The 18,979-nt window shown below is 40.6% G+C and overlaps 1 protein-coding gene across 6 annotated transcripts in view; it reads left to right on the top strand.

Moving 5' to 3' along the window:
* ccdc85ca (coiled-coil domain containing 85C, a) overlaps positions 1 to 18,979 on the top strand; it is a 52,078-nt gene that overhangs the window by 19,899 nt on the left and 13,200 nt on the right. For all 6 annotated transcript variants that reach the window (XM_015350394.2, XM_015350392.2, XM_015350393.2 and 3 more), the window contains exon 2: positions 17,587 to 17,663. In XM_015350394.2, the coding sequence (XP_015205880.1) occupies positions 17,587 to 17,663 (77 nt within the window). The remainder of the gene's footprint in view (positions 1 to 17,586; positions 17,664 to 18,979) is intronic.

Below are 18,979 nucleotides of genomic sequence, written 5' to 3'. Positions count from 1 at the left end.
TGTCCGCGATGCTTTGAAACAGCTGATTAACACTGCTTTAGGTTATGCGCCATGAGCCTGCTGGGAATATTCCTCTCACTGAGATTCGTAGCATCTCCCCTTCCCCTAACCCCTCCCCAGTGCAGGTTGTGTCAGTCTGATGTTCTTCTGAATCAGAGTACCTCCATCCCCTGTGTCTCTTACAGAAGCTCTTGTGGGGTTTATTTATTTTATGCAAGCTAGAATCCCGTTAAAAGTATAAGCTCTTTGTAAGGGTTCTGATGTCAAAAAAGCCTAATAAAATCAGTCAAAATGAAATCGTACTGAGCTACTGGCAGATTTCCGGTCTTACAGCTTATATTGAAATTGATGAGATGCAAGCAGGCCATGTTCTGGGGCAGCATTATTTCAGTAGCTTATGTTTACAGACGAAAACATATCTAAGGAGATTAAACAATGGTGATCTTCCATCTCTGCATTGTGAGTTTTTTTCTAACATTGTCGGAAGAGCGTCTGCCTGCCGAATCTACAGATGAGGGTAATAGAAAAGAGGCCCTTGTTTTTCTGTGTCTCCTTGTACTGTATATTTAAGGCACTGCTTCTTGTGGGAAGTACTTAAGTCCTGGAATCACAGCGCCAGCAGGCAGTTTAGTCAAACAGCGGCTTGTTGCTAGGATACCCTTTTATCAATGCGCTGGTATGCCGTCTATCCTTTGTCCAAGTTTTCTGTGCACTTTCCTTTGTTTTGCTTCTTTTTTAAAACCAAGTTTAGTCTTATAGAAAATAACTTGAGAGGGCTATTTTTAATTACCTTCTTTAAAAAACAAAACAATGTCCAATAGGAGCCTAGAGTAAAATATTATTTTTATATCCAGTAATGGATTACTTCTTGTTCTTTTTTAGCGCTTTCCTGTCTTATGTTCTCTCATATATTTTAAAAATTGTTACTCGATTTCTCAGTTTCTTACCCTGATTTCTTCCATTTTTGTGGTAGATGGTCAGAAAGGTCAGAATTCCCAGTTGACCAGAGATAATCTAGTTAATCTGAACCATCGGCTGGGAACAGTGTAAAGCAGACATGTCAGATAGGCTCTTGTTTTGCAGTTTACAAAATGTGGAATCTGGATTACAAAGTCTGCAGCCTTCTGAAAAGCTCTGCCACTGCACAGATATAATCTGTCTGTCAGCTGCTCATCCTGCTGGAGTGTCTAAAAAAGTATTTCTCCCCATGCAGGTAATGTATGTGAGAAGAAACTGCACATGGGACAGTGGGAGGACCTCTGTTATCTGTTGTAGAAAAGCAGATCGTTTTTATTTCTACAGATGCGAATCATGTTGATTCAATCTAGCGTGACTCAGTGGTATTCCAAGTGCTCGTGACCTGCCCCTGGCCTAGACAGAGATGTTACAGCAGAGCACTGTGGTGGGAGTAGATTTCAGGAGGTTTGCTTACCTTAACTAGTATAATTTAAGAAGCTAAATCACATATCTCAGCAAGAAAATTAGTTAGTATTAATTAAAAATCTTGTCATCATATTTTTTTAAAAAACACCAACATCAATCAACACCAAGAAGGAACTAGCATCAATTTTGTTTATGATTATGGTCAATTTTGTACCGTGGAAGGTTCATTTTTCTCACCAGTTGAAACTGCTGATTATTATAATGTTGCTCTCATTAAATTATCAAAGCAGAAGCTCCAGTTCAGACAGGTTCCATTTTAACTAGACGTTGTCCTCTATGGACCTGAAAGCTCCCTCTGTGAACTGGAGCAGCGGTGGAGGTCAGCTAGGGTCTGTGTTGATGTCCAAAAGTCACACTTGATGAAATGCAGGGATGCAATCACGGATGTTGGAAAGGACGAACTGTGGAATGGCAGGAGAGCGAAAATAGACCCTATTTGTACCGGCGAGACGGGGGTTAGCCCGGGCTCAGCTGTTCAGGAAATGCCCTCAGGCCATGGACTGGATCGACCTGGTGCTAGGCGGGTCTCAGGACATCTGAACCTCAATGCTGAGCGAGGAGCAGAGCAGAAGCAGGACGTAAATAGGCTATACAACCAGGCACACCAGGAAGACATGAATAATCACAGGATACTAGGAACAGGACAGAAGTAGAGTGCCCTCTAGGTGTCCGGGGCGTGACAGATGTCCTGGCAAAAGCTATGGCTAATTATTTATCTACTTTAATTAGAGATGAGAAAAATTAACAATTGTTACTAATTGCAGTGATTTTTCAAAGTTTCTCTGAAACCAAGTGTTTTATATCTTCAACTATAGCCTTCTTTTGTAATTTCTGAAATTTCTCTGCCTCCTGACTTAATTTGCCATTGCTGTTTATCCTACAAATAGTTCAGCTCTGTCTACCAGTAGCTTGTCTTGCTGTGATGTTGAGAAAGTAGTCTTGGAGCTGCACCCTGCTGCTGTTAACTTAGATCCCTGACCTACCTGGGTTTTCAAAGACTGAACACTCCTCTTTGCTCATTGATTAGATATGTCTTCTAAAATCCATGTTTTCTTCTAAGGGTTTAGCTAATTACGTATCAATATCCAATTTACTATCTTTATATAAAAGTACTGGAAAAAGTAGTCATTGCCGAACTGCTAATAGTAACAGTCAGTTAGAGATGTTTTTCTCTTAATGTTTTGGACTGGTTTCTTTCCTGTCTTTAAAATCTGGGTGCTCTGAGGTTTCCTGTTCCTCAGAGGACCATCGTTAGGCTCCTTTGGTTTGGTAACATGCTGCGTTTGGGGACAAATAGAAAACATAAACCTGGCGTTCCTATTCATACACTCTCACTGTCCCTGATTTTGTAACTGAGAGTCAGTTTTTTCTATGTCTCTAAAGGAGGATCGCTGTGGTATGACTCCATTTAAGTTATTTTAGAAATAAATTTTGTTTGTTTATATAGGACTGAGGCTCCCTTACATTCAAATTCTGTTGTTTAAATTGTGTTTGTTTGTCATTTTAAGAAATATACAGTAGCTAGATTGAAACTTGTGCTTGACTCAAGTGATGTAGAGATGTGGACATGTACATTTACAACTTTGTTTTCAAAGTATTACAGCAATTATAAATTCATTACATTGGTTATTTATGGATCATGAATCATTTAATTGACTTTATAATGGATATATTAACATACTTAGAACTTCATGGTGAAAGATCTTTATGTCTTCTGAATTACTTATGCTCCAGTATACTGAGAGCTTTTAAACCCTCATTCTTGTATAACAAATACAATAAAAACAGATAGATTTAAACATCTTTGTTGTGTTGTTCTTCCTTTTATGGAAATACATTCCATTAGAGATTAGGCAGGTTGAAATTCTGTGGTCTTCTAAGTGAAGCTGAAAACATTTTTACTCAAAAGTGTGTTTTAAATTCTTTTGGTTGGTAAATCATTGGCTCTCTAGTTTGCACAGTAGATCAGTTTTGATTGTTGTAGTAGTGTTTTATTGATTTTTATATTTGGACTTTTTTAGTACTGTGTACTTATGTTATCAGATTTTGTGCAAATGTGTGTTTGGGTCCTCAAAAAAAATGTTGAAGACTGCCCAGAAATTCACACTGTCATTTGGCTGCGGTCTGTTGCTCCAGCTGTTATTTAATCTACAATATTCTGGTAAACTTCTGGTTTCAAAGAATTCTTTGGTTCATTTTTTTCATTGCGTGGTTCATTGCGTGGTTATTCTTGTCACATGGCTTTGGATTTTGAAAGATGTGTTTGCATATAGATAGGAGACAAGATGTGTACTGATGGTGAGAGGTGACAGCAGCAAGCATTGTAAATATGTGGTGACATCAGAATATCCCAAAGAGGTATGAATGTGAGCTCCAAACAAGCACACAGCGGTGCATTAATCCTTGTTGTGACCATACCTGGTCTAATCTGTTATTTTTTCCAACTATCATGATTACACTTACTGTATCATTGTGGCAACAATGTGGTCTTGCTAATGGCTTAGAGATTGCCATATCATAATAAGAGCAGAAAATTGTTTATTGATTCAGGACATTATTGTACTTTGTGGGAGGAAAAGATGCAGTTTATGAAAGTAGAAATGGCCAATCCTGAGGCTGTAGGATATTTTGCCTACACACTTCACAGTTTGAAGAGCCAGGTGTGTCCCATTTAGTTATATGAGATACTTTCATTACCATGTAGGCAGGACCAGGACCCCTGTGGACAATAGGCTTTCTTTGCCCCGGTATCTATGCTTGGCATCTCTCTCTTTGCACGAGAATACTTGCTTGCAATTGGTTGTCTTCCATAGTGACAGATCTGGATATTGAGGGATTCAGTTTCTTTGTTAAAGCTTAGTAATACAGAGAAATCATTCAATTTCAACCAGCTACTTTTTCTTTCTGCTACAGCACCTTCGAGTGATACAAGAAACAGAAATGATACCATGATACAAGAAATTTCAGACTGAAAATGTGCTGCTCATTTCTTGCCCTTTGCTCTTTCTAAAGTGTTGACTTCAATCTTAGTTTAACAGTCGCTGATGTCTAGGCTAAGCAGTGTTTTACAGAGTGAGGTACCCATTTCTGCTCCTACCAGAAGACTGTATGGCGTCAAGTGTTTTAGAAGCAGAGAGCTGACTAATAGGCCAGTGTTCGAAATGGACTGAAATGTTTTTTTCTTAAAATTTCAAAAGCACTTTTCTACACTTCAGTAATCAATACCGCCTCAGAATGCTGCTGTTAGTCTTGTTGTAGGAAGAGAAAATGCAACATTTTCATAAAATTATAATTTCTTGCCAAATTTCAGGCCCTGTCTTGTGCTGCCTGTGCATGTTCCGTAAGTGAAGGAGCTAGTACATATGAGGTCTTGTATATTCCTTGTACAGAAATTAATTTACCTGTTAAATTAAAGGAATAATTTAACAACCTTCTGTAGTGTCCGTTTGAGACAGTTCAAGGCAGGAAATTGCAGTATGAAGGACTATCGATTGGTTTTGGAAATTGTTAGTCCCAGTGATATTGTATCACAGTGGAACTCACCCTTCCCAATCCCCAAACCCCCTACACTGCTTGTGGCTGATCCTGAGAGCTGGTAGCCTGGGATGGAGCACGATCTGCAGGATAGAAAAGAAGAAAGGCCCAGAGAAAAGAAGAGCATATGTCTCATTCAGTTAATCTATACAGCTTTTCACAGTAAGATGATTACAGCATTCATGGGCAGAATTTTTTTAAAAAGAAAAATAGGATAAAATAGCCATAGCCAATCCTAAGCCACTTAGCAAAATATTTGCCCATGCAGCTCTCTGTAATTGCTCAGGCTGTGGTAATTAATTGGATAATATGCAAAGGTTCACATGGTTTAGAGCCAACCAGTAATGTAGCTGTGTGTCTGCAGCCTTATCCTTATGGTGTGTTATATTACGCACAAACTGCAAAGCATTTTTCCAGTTCATTGCAGGACGGCGTAGTGAATATAGTGGGAGAATTGTAGAGGGCAGGTCAGAAAGAAGAGGGATCAAGTGGGACTGGGTCTGGGCAACTCATGTTAGGCACTAATGCATTTTATGCCTGGAGATTATTTCTCCAGTGCTTTTAACATCTCAAAGCCTATTAGAAGATCCACTGAAATACATTTCACATTGTTTTTTCTTAGGTTTCGTCACTCCTTGCTGTACGTCCTTAGTTTGCCTGAAACTTGTAGTCTACATTGCTCCTTCCAGCTCCTGCTCCTGGCAGTGTTGCATTGCCAAAGTGTAACTGTGCAGTTCAAAAGGATTTAAATTGGAAACATCTATCACAACACCTAAGCTGATCATTGTGGAAGGCAACCATGAGGAACTGAGCGACCCAATAAAATGTTACTTTTGGAATAAACTAATCCAAATACTTTGTGCAATTACAAGTGCAAAAAAACGCACACCCACAGAAGACGGAGCAAAGAGATTCAGGAAAAGGGAGAGAAGTATAGGGGAGTGGCTGTGAGTTGGTACTGTAAAGATGATGGACAGTTTAAAAAAATACAAAACCTCCGACCCTGCAGTCTTCACACCACTCTCCTTTACCAGATGTGCTGTGTGTCAGGGTAAAGGAGATTAAAAAAGCTACTATGTGGTACCAAACACATGTTCTCACACGACTACACACTGTATCCAAGCCAGGAGAATCCTTGTTTGTGGGAACATGCTGTCTTAGCAGTTTGGTTTAAATCCCCAGTTTAACTCCAAGTTAACTGAGATTTTCGCATATTAAAATCGTGTTCCAGATGTGAAGTCTGGTACAAGTAAGTGCACTGCTAAAAGAAAGTTGGAAGTCTTAAAGGTTACAACAGACACTTTTATTTTAGAATTTAGAACAATACAAAAGGTTCTTCTTCTCTGTATCCTTTATTGTACAAGAAAGAGCTGAGCCAATAAGTTGCTGAAAAACATAAGATGAAAAAGTTGGGGTGTGATAGAAAAATTTGTCTGGTTGCTCATGATATTCTTGTAGAGAACACTTGAGTCACATCTTCATCAGAGGCTGGTTTTTGTAAGATATTTTGTCAAAGGATTTTATTCAGCTCATAAATGTGAGACTTTAGTCCTGCTCACTGAGGTGTTAAACAGGATTAGAAGGTCTTGCATGAATGCTCTTCATTTCAGTTATACTGTGCTAAGCAACAGCCAAGTAACACTGTTGTAGCCTTAACCCATGAGAATTATCTTCTGCTAATACTGTCCCACATAAAGTCAGTTACTAGTACTGTCCTCTTGATCTTATTCAGCAGAGAAGATTAAGTTTAAAAATATTTAATAATATAATAAGAGTCCATGTCCATGGGAGACTTCCTAGAAATTTGCAGACTTTATTCCCAATGTAACGTCTGCGATGCAGAATTCATTGCATTCCTTCCAGGTTTAGTTCAAGCTACTGTCTTGATTTTGAAAATGCGAGGCCCCTTTATAAACAACTTTCACTAAGAAAAAGCAAGAGCATGCTGGGTTTTTCAGTCAGTCGGAGCTTCACATGAGACTGGTTGTACTGCAGACGGTTGGCCATATTCCGGCTGCTCTAAGGGTGACATTCATCAGAAGCTTATCCCCTTTTCAGTTTGTTACAGGGAAGAATGCCAACACGTGCAGGTGTGGCACACAGTAATTTTGCACTTCTTTCCATCAGGCAACTGGGCTGTTTTTTATCATTTCCTGTCATGTAGTAATGGATTCTATTTTTCTGATATTATCATAGGGCTTAGAATGCAGAACACTCTAGAGAACACGTCACCAGTTTGAGCTCTCTTTTGGTGGTTAAATGTGTCTAAGAATAAAGTGATGCTCTTTAGGCCCTTTGAATAAGTTTTTAAAAATTACATTCGTAGGTGTGCAATAAATCTTCAGACAACTCAAATCACCATCTCTATTATCCAGGAATCAAGAGTTTTAAATTATAGAGTACCAGTCTCAAGTATTCATTAAAGTAGAATCTTCTACCCTTATTCTTTCTCCTTAATTACATTTCTATACAAGAAATGGTACTGAAAAATGTAATTGATTTTTCAAGAACCTCTGTTTAGAATGTGAAATTATGTATAGCCTTGCTCCACAGTGCATTCTTTTTAATATTAAAAGTGCAGCAGTAAACTGCAGTTGGTATGTATTGCACATTCCTGTATTGTATTATTACACTGCATACATCTGTAAACCAGCCTCAACATTATTATGAATCTGTCTTGCCCTCTTACAAAGCTCTGTAAAAGCAAGACGTTTTATCTGACAGACTCAGATCTACCCTTTCTCTCCATTGATAGTTGCTCAGGTGTGGAATGGAGAGTTTTAACAGACCATTAGAAGAATTTGGAAACCAATGGGCTTGCATATCTAACAGTTTGGCCCTTATGATTAGGCTAAAAATGTGTAAAAGACCTTACTGCAGTGGGCAAGGAAATGGTGTGTTGACAGACAGAGACCATGTTTACCTGCAGCTTCTTTATCCCAGTGACTAAGAGGACACCATCATAAATGTCAGTGATTTACCGGCCATGTGAATTTACAGGAGGATGACATGATATATACAGTATATGTAGGTCTGCATGACATAAACACTTTGGTTTGGCACATAGAGGTCAGACCTTGGCATGAAATGTTCTCTCACTCATATTGGTTAGAAGCAGTCTGTTAATGCAGGTCAGTGCAATTTTATTTATTAACTGCAGCACACGATGAGCCAAACTCTAACCAAAAACTAAAATCAACATATTATTGCTTGTTTTAGCTCCCTTGTATGGTCTCCTATCTCAAAATACTGCAGCTCACCTTTATGGGCTTGAACATTTTTATTCCTGGCTATATCAGCGAACTGCACATGAGCTACATCCTCACAATACTGGTGCTCTCTGGACCTTCAGAGCCCCACCCTGGGCTTCGAGCACCGGACTTCCCAAGCCCACGTCGGTACTTTCAAATCCAGTCTGCACTCTCACTTCTATAATCTAGTCTTTATCATTTTAATTTGTGTTTATCGGCCTCTCATTGTTTTGTTGTACCATGAAAGGTGAACAGAACTATTTCCTCTAGTCCACAGTGATTAATTATTTTAAAATTCAAATTACTTAAAGCTACTGTTTTAAACAATGTGTTGAAAATTAGTTACAGTAATCAGCTAAGGTGAATCAAATAGTATTGCGGCAAAAGTTAACTGTCCCTTCTGGTAAAGGTGAGAGCTAGACCTTTTGCCAAGTGAAATTTCTAAGACCATTTATCGGAAATCTTTGTGTTTTGCATTACTATGATGTATAAATCATCATCATTTCCGGAATGGAAAGTGTATGTAAATTTCTGGGTATGAATTTGGATCCCTAGTGGTTTAATGCAAAGTCAAGAGAGAGAGGGAAAAGTTTTTGCCAATTCTCAAAGGGGAATGAGTACCCTGTTGTGTGTGAGCATCAGCCCAGCGTGTGCCGTGTGTGGCTGAAAGGTGTGAGCTGGCTCCGGAGGCCTGCTGGGACCTCAAGTTGGCCGCAGGGCCAAGAGAGTGGCAGGGCAGTCCCGGAAAGGAAGGGCGGGGAGCACAATGTACGCTGCCCTGTGTGAATCACAGCCTCACCACCTCCTGTTACCTCCTCTTACACACGCGGCAGCGTGAGGGAAAGGACCCACAGGGAATGTTTGGCGATTTGAAGAGGAAGGCCTTCGGGAAATGGGAGACTTGTTCTGCCATGTGCTGCAGGAGCGGAAATACAGCAACAGTGAAACCTCACCCTTCCAAAGGCTCAGCCAGGAGGGAAGTGGCTGAGTGGTTGTATAAACCAGCAAAGGACAGAGCAATACAGCAATGTACAGCCATACTGCGGAACCAGAAAGTGGAATAAATATATAATCTGTTAATAAATTTCTTTTGGATTTGATTATAGTTGTAATATATTGAATTGTGTGATGACATTGAGTGTAGCTCTTTTAGCATATTTGCATAAACTCTTAAAAGCAACATCCACAGCAGCAAAGTTTCTTTGTCTTGGCTCGAGATTCCCAACTTCATCTGCATTTCAGCTTTGATTCTGGCTTGAGTGAAAAGCAGTCAGGGGTTCAGAGCCAATGAAATGCCATGAGATGTTTTTTCTTGGAGGCTGTTGTCTTTCAGCTTCTGCTTTAATGTGTTATTTGTACAAACCTGTGGTTATTTAAAGCCACATCCGATACGTGCAGTCTCGACTGCCATCTTTATTATACCGTAGGTCAGTGCAAAACACCAGACTCTCTGCCACAGCTGTAATTGAGTGATCACATGAGTCTGTCCTTCAGCTCTAATAACAGCCAACAGAAGCGTTTGGCTGCTCTTTATATACTCTTTGGAATGAAACAGATTTGAGCCATTTTTCTGCCTGTGTCTTTCTATAATTTCCAGTTATAGTAGTAAGAGCATTTAGAAAGCAAACATAATGCTGTGCAAACATACTGTCTGTCATACCAGGTGCTTTTCTGTGTGTGTGCTAGCCTGCAGTGCTTTAGAGGCTTCAGTGAGGAGCCCAACATTATTGGGTTAATAATTATTAATAATAACCTCTATGTCATAGAATTAAGAAAGCCAGCCCCCCCAGCTGGTGAAAATGTCAAAGCTGTGCATTGTGCCGTGACGTGTGCAGCTGACCTTCATGGGACTGAGAAGATTCAAGGTAGTGGCTCTGCTCTGTCCCTGTGCAGACGTGAGGACTAGTGTTAAAGTTGTCCTGCTCCAGTGTACAAACTTTACATTAAGTGGAATTATGAAGGAAACTATAGATATGAACAATCTATAGTTTCTTCCACTATAGATTGGAAGAATCTATAGTGGCAGGGCAGGGGAGGGGAGAGAGGCGCCACACTGAGGGCCTGCGAAGCGACAGCTGGAGACCGATTCATGCACGTCTTCCCACATCGTGGTCAGATTCATCCTTCTGGAGACGAGCTAGAGAAGGAAGGATACCTCCGTCTGTGTTCAATTGCGGATTTATTTCCAATGCACATAGAGTTAAAAACATGTAGGGTTCTACACTATCTACCTGGCCTTGGAAACACAAAGATACACAACAGAGATCTGGAAAGGCAAGACGAGTGACACACACCACGAAACTGAACTGAAAGTGTCCAGTGTGTGTACAGACCAGTGATCCCAGCACCCGGTTGGTGTGTCTTCCATGTTTACAGCGAATAAGACTGAGTATTAAAAGTTTCAGTGCCGTAATGATACAGAATTACATTTCATGAAGTGCCTCATACCCAGCCCAGCTGAGGATTCTGGGGGAGTGCTGTTGGACAGCCTGCAGTCTGTGCATCACACCAGGCCAGACTGAGCTGCTCTCCCCAACTGCTGCTATGTCTATAGAATAACATTGCAGCCGTTAACAAGGCTTAATGGGACCAGTTTATCAGCTAGTGCCAGCATTTACGCTTCTGCCGTTTTTTCAAGAGACAAAACATGCTAGACTCCTGTGATATACACCCTATTCAGGATTTGGAGCTGGGCTCCAGCACTCCACACCCTACTTTGAAAACAGTCCAGAATCAGTGTTTATACAGTATATAAACAGTATATATCTCCACAGGACAGGTAACTAGGTGCTCGGCATCAGTGATTACAGCCCTGCCCTCAGCCACCACACTGACGTCATGGTTTGGTTTCACAAACAAGAGTTTTGTTTTTAAAAACACTGTCACAGTTCCACTATCAGGGGTCACACGTCATGTTAGGAACATCTATAACTGGCTCCTATACACAAAGCTTAAATCACGCACTAAATGGAATAATTCTACAGCAATACAGCAGTGTGACTAGATTTTTGTGTGGTGTGATAAAATATGAAAAAAGACTTGGGGCAATATTAAAACAGAAGAATTGTTTTTATAACTCCTGTTGTGCACAGATACAGTCAATTTGCTTTAAAAAAGCAATCAGGTTTCAAAAGATGAATAAAACAACACCAGGACAAATCTGAAGTTAATTGTTATTCCTACAGCTTATTTCTAGTTGTCTGTGTCTCGTGCAGAAGGAAACGCTCATCGGGGAGATGGCCGCTGGCCGCGTGGGCATCGCAGCCCTCACCCTGCACAACTCCATTCTCCAGACGCGCAGTTTTACTCATTTTCCTTTAATCGGTTTCTCACGAAGACGCGCTTTGCGGATTCCCTGCCTTTCATTCATGATTAGTCAGTGAAGTCTGCACGGACGCTGCTGAAGAGGCTTAACGTTTCTTGCCCATGTGGGCTGCAGCAGCCAGGCCCCAGCCGGGGGGCTTAGCGCCCGCGAGGGCAGGGGAGGGGAGAGGGGCGCCACACTCAGGGCCTGCGAAGCGACAGCTGGAGACCGATTCATGCACGTCTTCCCACATCGCGGTCAGATTCATCCTTCTGGACGCGAGCTAGAGAAGGAAGGATACCTCCGTCTGTGTTCAATTGCGGATTTATTTCCAATGCACATAGAGTTAAAAACATGTAGGGTTCTACACTATCTACCTGGCCTTGGAAACACAAAGATACAGTTTAGATTGAAAAGGATTCAAAGAAAATTTTGAATGATATTTAAGCAGAAGAAAAATAGCCTGTCTAGATATTTGATTCAAAAATATAATGTTTTTATATTTTTTTAAATAAAGATTTTGATTTTGGAACCCAACTTGATGCACTTCAGCATGTGGCAGTGTCCTTGATGAGCAGGTCTGAGCTGCTGCTGTCCTTAAAATGCTCAGTAACTAAAATGTCGCACGGCACGTGGCTCATGGGCTCAGACAGATGAAGCTGAAAACACAGGACACCCGCATGGCTCGTCTGCAGTTACTCAACAGCCTGAGAGCCCTGCTGTCAGCAGTGTCTGTCAGGGTGGAGTGAGGGTGTCCTGTTCTTAATCCTCTTCATATCCCAGCACTCAACAAAGGAGAGAAGCACATACAACTTGCAGCTTATCCTCTGTCTGATTATTTCTAATCTGATGGAGCACGGCCTTTCTAAATGTTACACGACCTCATTAAATAACGAAAACAACATGAAAACGACTCCAGAAGGCTACCGTAGTGCCTGCAAACGTAGCGTGGAAGATTGTGATGCCCCTCAGGAACAGAGACGATTATCAGGCTTCCTTCTGGCCTGCTGAGCTGCTCTCATCACAGGAGAGGAGCCATGCTCACACCTCTGGAGTGTGCTGCTGGGAAGAGTTTTCCCAAACTGGCTGCCTCTTGTTTGTTTTCTTTCCTACAGAGCCAGGCCCAGGCTGATAAGCGGCTTGGGCGCCCACTGGAGGTCAGGTGACCAGATGCCACTAGATTAGAGGGTCACAAGCAAGGCAAAGAGGATTGGAAAGAGGAGGCCAGCCTGGCTGCTCACCAGTGCTTTTGCAAAACCAAAGTTTCTCTTTTTTTGTTTGTTTGACGTTTTATGAGCAAATTAGGAAACATGCATGTCAATTTGAGTTAAACTTGTAAGATTAAAATATATCATCAGGGGTAATCCCTTTTGACTGGGAAATAAAGCACCCATTAATTTAAACCTTGAGAAAATCAAATCAGTTAAAGGGCCCATTATTGGTATGGTTATGGAAACAATAATTAAAATAATTAAATTAGAAGCCATGTGACAAAAGGATTCTAGGTGTTAGTCAGCATGGATTTAGAAAGGACAGTATTTGCTCTTAAACTTGTTATGAGTTCTTTGAAAAAGCAACAGCAGTAATGGATACAAGCATGGCATATGAAATAGTGCCTTTAATTTTCTTTTTTTTTAATTCTGAGTTTTCGGGCAGTAGGCATTCAAGGTAATGCAAATACATGTGTTTGGATTGAGAACAGGACAGGATAGGAAATGGGCAGTACAGATGAAATGCTCAGACAGGGGACCATTGTTCTTTTTAATTTATATCAATGGTCTGGGTTCTGCTGGCATATGATACCAAAATGGTAGGATTAGAAGTGCCTGATTTAGACAAAATTCAAGACTGGAGAAATGCCGGACAAATGACATTTTATATTAACTCAAATAATAATATTGACTATTTAATAAAAGTGCAGAAACTGCTAATGAAAAATTAGGCATTTATATTCACATATCATTTACATCTTGTAGACAAGGTGGGAAATCAATAAACAGAATGTTAGGATATCTAATGAAAAGTGTAGAATGTTTTTTAAGGATGTTATGTTAAAGTTTAAAAATGCACAAACAAGATCTTTTTAAAAATATTTTGGACAATTTGGATCACCACGATACATGCTGCTGCCCTGGAATCAATCGAGAGAAGGGTAACCAGACACATTCCTGGGCTTAAAGGAATTTCCTCCTCTCAGAACTAAAACTTTTCTGAACCAGAATCTAAACAGTTACAAGGGGTTGAGAATCAGGTTCTCTCGCGGTCTTCCGTCTTTGTGATTCACAATCATGAAAGGTTTCAATCAACCCAGTGGTATCAAGAGTGAAACATGAGCCAGAGAATATAGGCTCTTTTTGCACAAGGAGCAGTGGGACTGGTGTTTTAGGAGAAGGGTCTAGCCTTCAAAACAAAACTCCAAAACAAGAAAAATAAACAGTTTTAAACAACATACTGGATTCACCTAAACCTCCTATTTTTTTACCATGTCGGTTTATCAGGTCAGAAAAGATAAAAGGCTGAGTATATCATATTTATGTCCACCAGACTGTCTCTTTTTAATTAATATCTAATATATTTTCATGCAAATCTGCAGGCTTTTTATATCTCTGGTTCGAATCCTGATAACATGAAATTAAGAATTTCAGCCCTTTTAATGCATGCTGGGTTTGGGAAACAAATGACTGTTTCACTGCATAAAATATTTAAACCAACCTATATATGGAGAAAAAGAAATCCGTGCACCAGTTTAAAGATAGTCTTTTTGAAAATGCCAATATAATGTGTTATCCTTTAGAAATGTAGATTGTGTATGCCAGCATCCAAATGTGCACTTATGGTCACTCAGTTGTTCCAAAAGGCTGCTCTCACTTTAAAGAGTCGACTCCTTTCGAAACGGTGTGGATTTCGTATTGCCATCACCCTGGAAACTTCATTTGTGTGTGATTCTGAATACAGATTTCACCATGTATAGTTTTTCTGTGCATACAGGGTAATGAGCATGCTGTTTATATCATGTATAAAACATGGACTGAGACATTGTCTGAAATTTCCTACAAACAGACATGAGGTCTGATTGATTTCTAGATATTGTTGCTCTGACATCAGTTCAGAGAGGAGCAGTTCTATTTCAGGGCCTAAGGGAATGTCCCACTCAGACTCCTAAAGGAGCTGAACCTTTTTAGTCTCAGGCAGAGAAGACAACAAAGGCACCTGATCTACATATTCATAATCTACAGTGTCATTCCAGTGGACTTCTTCAGAATGAGGACACTAGAAGAAAGCATTAAGACGTGCATTTAAAGCTGAGATCAAAAGCACGTCTTCATGCGCAGGGTGTTGGGAGTGTGGAACAAGCTGCCCAGCCATGCGGTTGAAGTCGATACTCTGGCTTCTTTCAACAAACAGCTGGATGAGATCCTGGGATGAATTAAGTGCTAAAAGCCAAACAGGCCAGGGCCTCCTCTTCTCTCTCATTTGTCTGATTTTCTTCTTGTCTTCAGCCTTGATTGAACATCAGTTTAATGATCAATGAGTAAGTAGTACTGTTCTTATGGGAAGAGCTGTGTGGTTACATTAACTCTTTGTGGATCAGTAATGCCTTCTATTCAAGTTTTACAATTAACTGTTTTCTCTGTAAGCAGTTCCTCTTTCTCTCAGGGACAAAAAAAGTCAGTGTTATTTTTCTCTCTAAAATCGCTTGCGTCAGCTAAGCTGATATAATGTGACGAGTGTGAGTTGTAGCGAGGGCCTTTGTGGGGCTTAAAAAATATCTCTGAACCAGTGAGCCATGCATCTAACCACACTGCGACGTGCTGACCTGAGGAGGCACCAGTTCTGTAACAGCCTGTGACTTGAAAAGGCTCTCGAACTCCATGGATTATGCACCAGATTGCTCTTCTTTTCTCTGACATACTGCCGGCGGTTTGACATTTGTGACAGGGAAAGTAGTTAATAAATCTTTACTGAGATATCAGATTTGATGTTTACAAGCACAGACAAGTTAGTTTTAAAAGCAAAATATAAAACATTCTCTTTAATTCACATTTTGGCACATTGTTTTGCATTATACAATGGTATGCATCATTCAAGGAAGGAGAGACATAATGGTAGTTAAAGATCAGAGAGATATAATGCACACGCCTGAGCTATTTCTGAGCCTGGAAATATCCACTCTGACATTTTCTACACCCATCTGATTACGTTGATGATCTCTTCATGTCAAGCTGCTAGATTTTCGGGAAAGTGCGTGTGAAAGAAAATAAGCCTGAAAGAAAAGTGCAGTGCAGTGAATTTTGGAAAGCTCTGGTAACTGTTTATGTAAGGATACTATACCAGTCTTTCTGTAAACAAAGCATAGGGTTTATTAAAGTATTCAGTGGCCTGAGGACCACTGCAAGAAAGCTGTGCTCTCCCATTGTCACCTTTGACCTTTGTCAAGTGCGTGGCAGCTCTCACTGACCCCTGCTCACAGGCTGGGAGACAGGGTCTGCTGCACATTATCCCTGCCACCTCTCTTAACACCAGCTTGCACATCAGAAGAATCTGTATTTAACAAATGGAAAAAACAGACCTATTCATTCTATTTTAACTTTGGTATGTAGCACGGTAGTGTGGCCTGGATTCCATTTTCTGGTCTCTCTGTCTGAAGAGTTGTAGTAGAAACCAGAAGTTCTCTTGTTTCTGAAGGCATGTGAGTTGAAGGGATTGCAGGGTGGTTAGGAGCTGTCTGAGGGCTCTGAGGCATTCCAGGGATCTTGCTGAGGAATGTTGGGAATCTCACTGGTATCACACTGTGATAGGAGCAGGGATCTCAGCACACTGTCTTATCGCTCAGAAGAGGCAAACAAAAATCATAGTGAATAACTCTTCAGTTGAAGATAACTAGCCATACTTTTTATGAATAAATATATATTTGTCTTTGATATCCATGTAATGCCTAGCTATGCTGATGTCCAAATAAATGCATTGTGTGAATATTTAAACATGGGTTCAGCAGTTCAGCTAGACATTAAACAGGGCAGTGAAGGAAGTATTTTTCATCCCTCCTTCCATTCATTACCTACATCAGTATCCAAAACCACTTATTCGCAGTTAGAGTCACAGCTGACCAAGCACGCAGGGCTCATAGCAGACCTGCGTTGTGGAAGGACCACACACACAGGCAGACACATCAGAGTCGCCAGCTAACCCAGCCAGCATGGTGACAACACTAGCTTACTGGCCAGTGGTTCCAGAGAGGTAAAAGAAATGAGAATTATTCTAGGAAACTGTGCTTTGAATACCATGCATTGCCAGGGGAAAATGTTTGCAGCACAGAAAGGTTAAAATACCTCAGGAGATTAACATTTCAAAGCGGTTAAGGACTGAAGCTGTATGTCAGGCTGTAAGAGTGCATGGAGTTTCCAAGCGTGCTAATGTTAATTGGAGCCAAAGGCACAGCACCAACCATGTCGGCTAACAGCAACATAGCTATCATGTAGCCAGCTCAGTATCAGGATGCTGTGTATTTCAGACTTATCAGTCTAACAAAGAACTGCAGGAGTGCAATGTACTTTCAGAGCTAGCAAATATCTGTGAAAACACTGAAGAAAAAAAACAATCTGCTTTTTTAAGGGGCAAAGGCATTGAATTTCCTCTTAAGCAGGTGTCCAAACATAAAACTGCTTCACAATGACACCCAGATCTGAGTCAACACTTTAGAATATAAACACATAAGAAAAGGTGCAAGTGACAGGGGGACATTCTGACTCATCTGGCCCATTTATTAGTTAGTAGCTAATTGATCTGAGACTCTCATCCAGCTGTCTCACAGGGGGTTGCCAGTTGGCTGTGCCTCTGAATATTTTGAATACTGTACCTTAACCCTCACCTGCCACAGGTTCCAAACCTCCAACCGTTGGCGAGGAAGAGAGTGTCCAGCCAGCTGTCAGGTTTAAATTTCAGATTCTCTGCACAGGAAAATAAACTCATATCTGTGAGCATTTGGCTGTTTTTCTAATTGATAATTCTCATATTATAGTAACAGTGTTTTTGTTGTATGTATTTTTTCACCAGATTCATCTTCAAACTACATCCGACAACTAGAGACAAAAGTCAGAATTTTAGAAGATGACAACAAACTTCTATCACAGGTAAGAATATATACTGTATACACTTCTGGTATGTCTTGTTACAATATTGAACTTCCTCACATATCCTCACCTTTTGATGCCATCTAAGCAAAATACTGAATACTCAATATTTCCTCAATGATAAAAATTGTTTGTCCTACTAATTAGTTCTGCAGATTAGTATGTGTACTTATAGTAATCTGTTTCCAAGATTTTGGTTGTACTTCCCAAACTGTAACCTGATGAGAACTGGAAATCAGGTCAAAGGCTAATAGGTGAGGGAGGTTGGTTCCAGACAAACAAAATGAAACCAAACCATCTGTGCTTGGTTTAAGTGAATGACACTGAGTTACGTGTGGAGGGCAGGTGGTTTGAAGAGGTGTCACAGCTGATGGACGCTGCCCTTACAAAGCGAGGGACTGAGCTGGCTTGTTCTGGGCTTACAGAGCTCAAAAGGAAATAAATGGAGCATGTAGTAGGGGTCAAACTGGCAATACTATACACTGAGAGCCATTAACAGTGCAGCAAATGAGCATGGGAAGCAAAAGAATTTGTTGTTCTGAATCCCCGGGAGTGTGCATGAAAAAGTGATCTGGTTGAGCACCTCCCACAGACCTCCTGAGTGTGAAGTCTTTTCTCTGCTTCATGGCTGAACTGAAACAAACCAGCACTGGCAGGGTTTCTCCCTCCCTGGCCAGCCTGACCTTGGCACGTGATGGCCCTGGGCACTGCAGAGTGACACATCGACATCTCTCTCCCCACCAGAAGCACGAAAGCTCAGGCTGCTGCCCCTTCATCGTCAGCAGCCAGTGCCAAACCCAGTGAAATGACTGCAGTATTGACTGTTACTGCTAGAATTTCTCTTTGTGAACATGTATGGCCCTGTCAGAGGGAAAAGAAAATGACTATCTTTCCAGTTGTTCTTACAGTGATTATGAATAAAGGAGCATGTAGATCTTCACACCTGTGATTAGGAATGTGATGTATATAAGTATACCCTGCAGATTCCTTTTCTTACTTTTCTTTATATGTGAAATTGTACTTCTAATTCCATGGTTTAATGTTATTAAATTTAGGTTGATTTAAATTACCCTGTATTGCTCCACAAGAGACCTACAATGTGAAAGGTCTTTATTTCATGCTGATTGGACATGGCTACATGGAGGAAAAGTTTTGCTGTTCCCAGGGGTGAGAGTGCTTAAAGATGTAAGCATCAAAAGGTGAAGGTTGAGTCACTCTTTCTTTTCTCTTCCTGAACATAGAGTAAATAGAGCACAGTTGATGCTCTGTGTCACAGACATCTTTTTATATATCTTATATATCTTTTTATATATGTT

This window comes from Lepisosteus oculatus, chromosome 8 (assembly GCF_040954835.1).
Source record: "Lepisosteus oculatus isolate fLepOcu1 chromosome 8, fLepOcu1.hap2, whole genome shotgun sequence".
Lineage (NCBI taxonomy): Eukaryota > Metazoa > Chordata > Actinopteri > Semionotiformes > Lepisosteidae > Lepisosteus > Lepisosteus oculatus.
The sequence above is the reverse complement of the archived record's forward strand: the minus strand, read 5'-3'. Positions and strand labels throughout refer to the sequence as shown.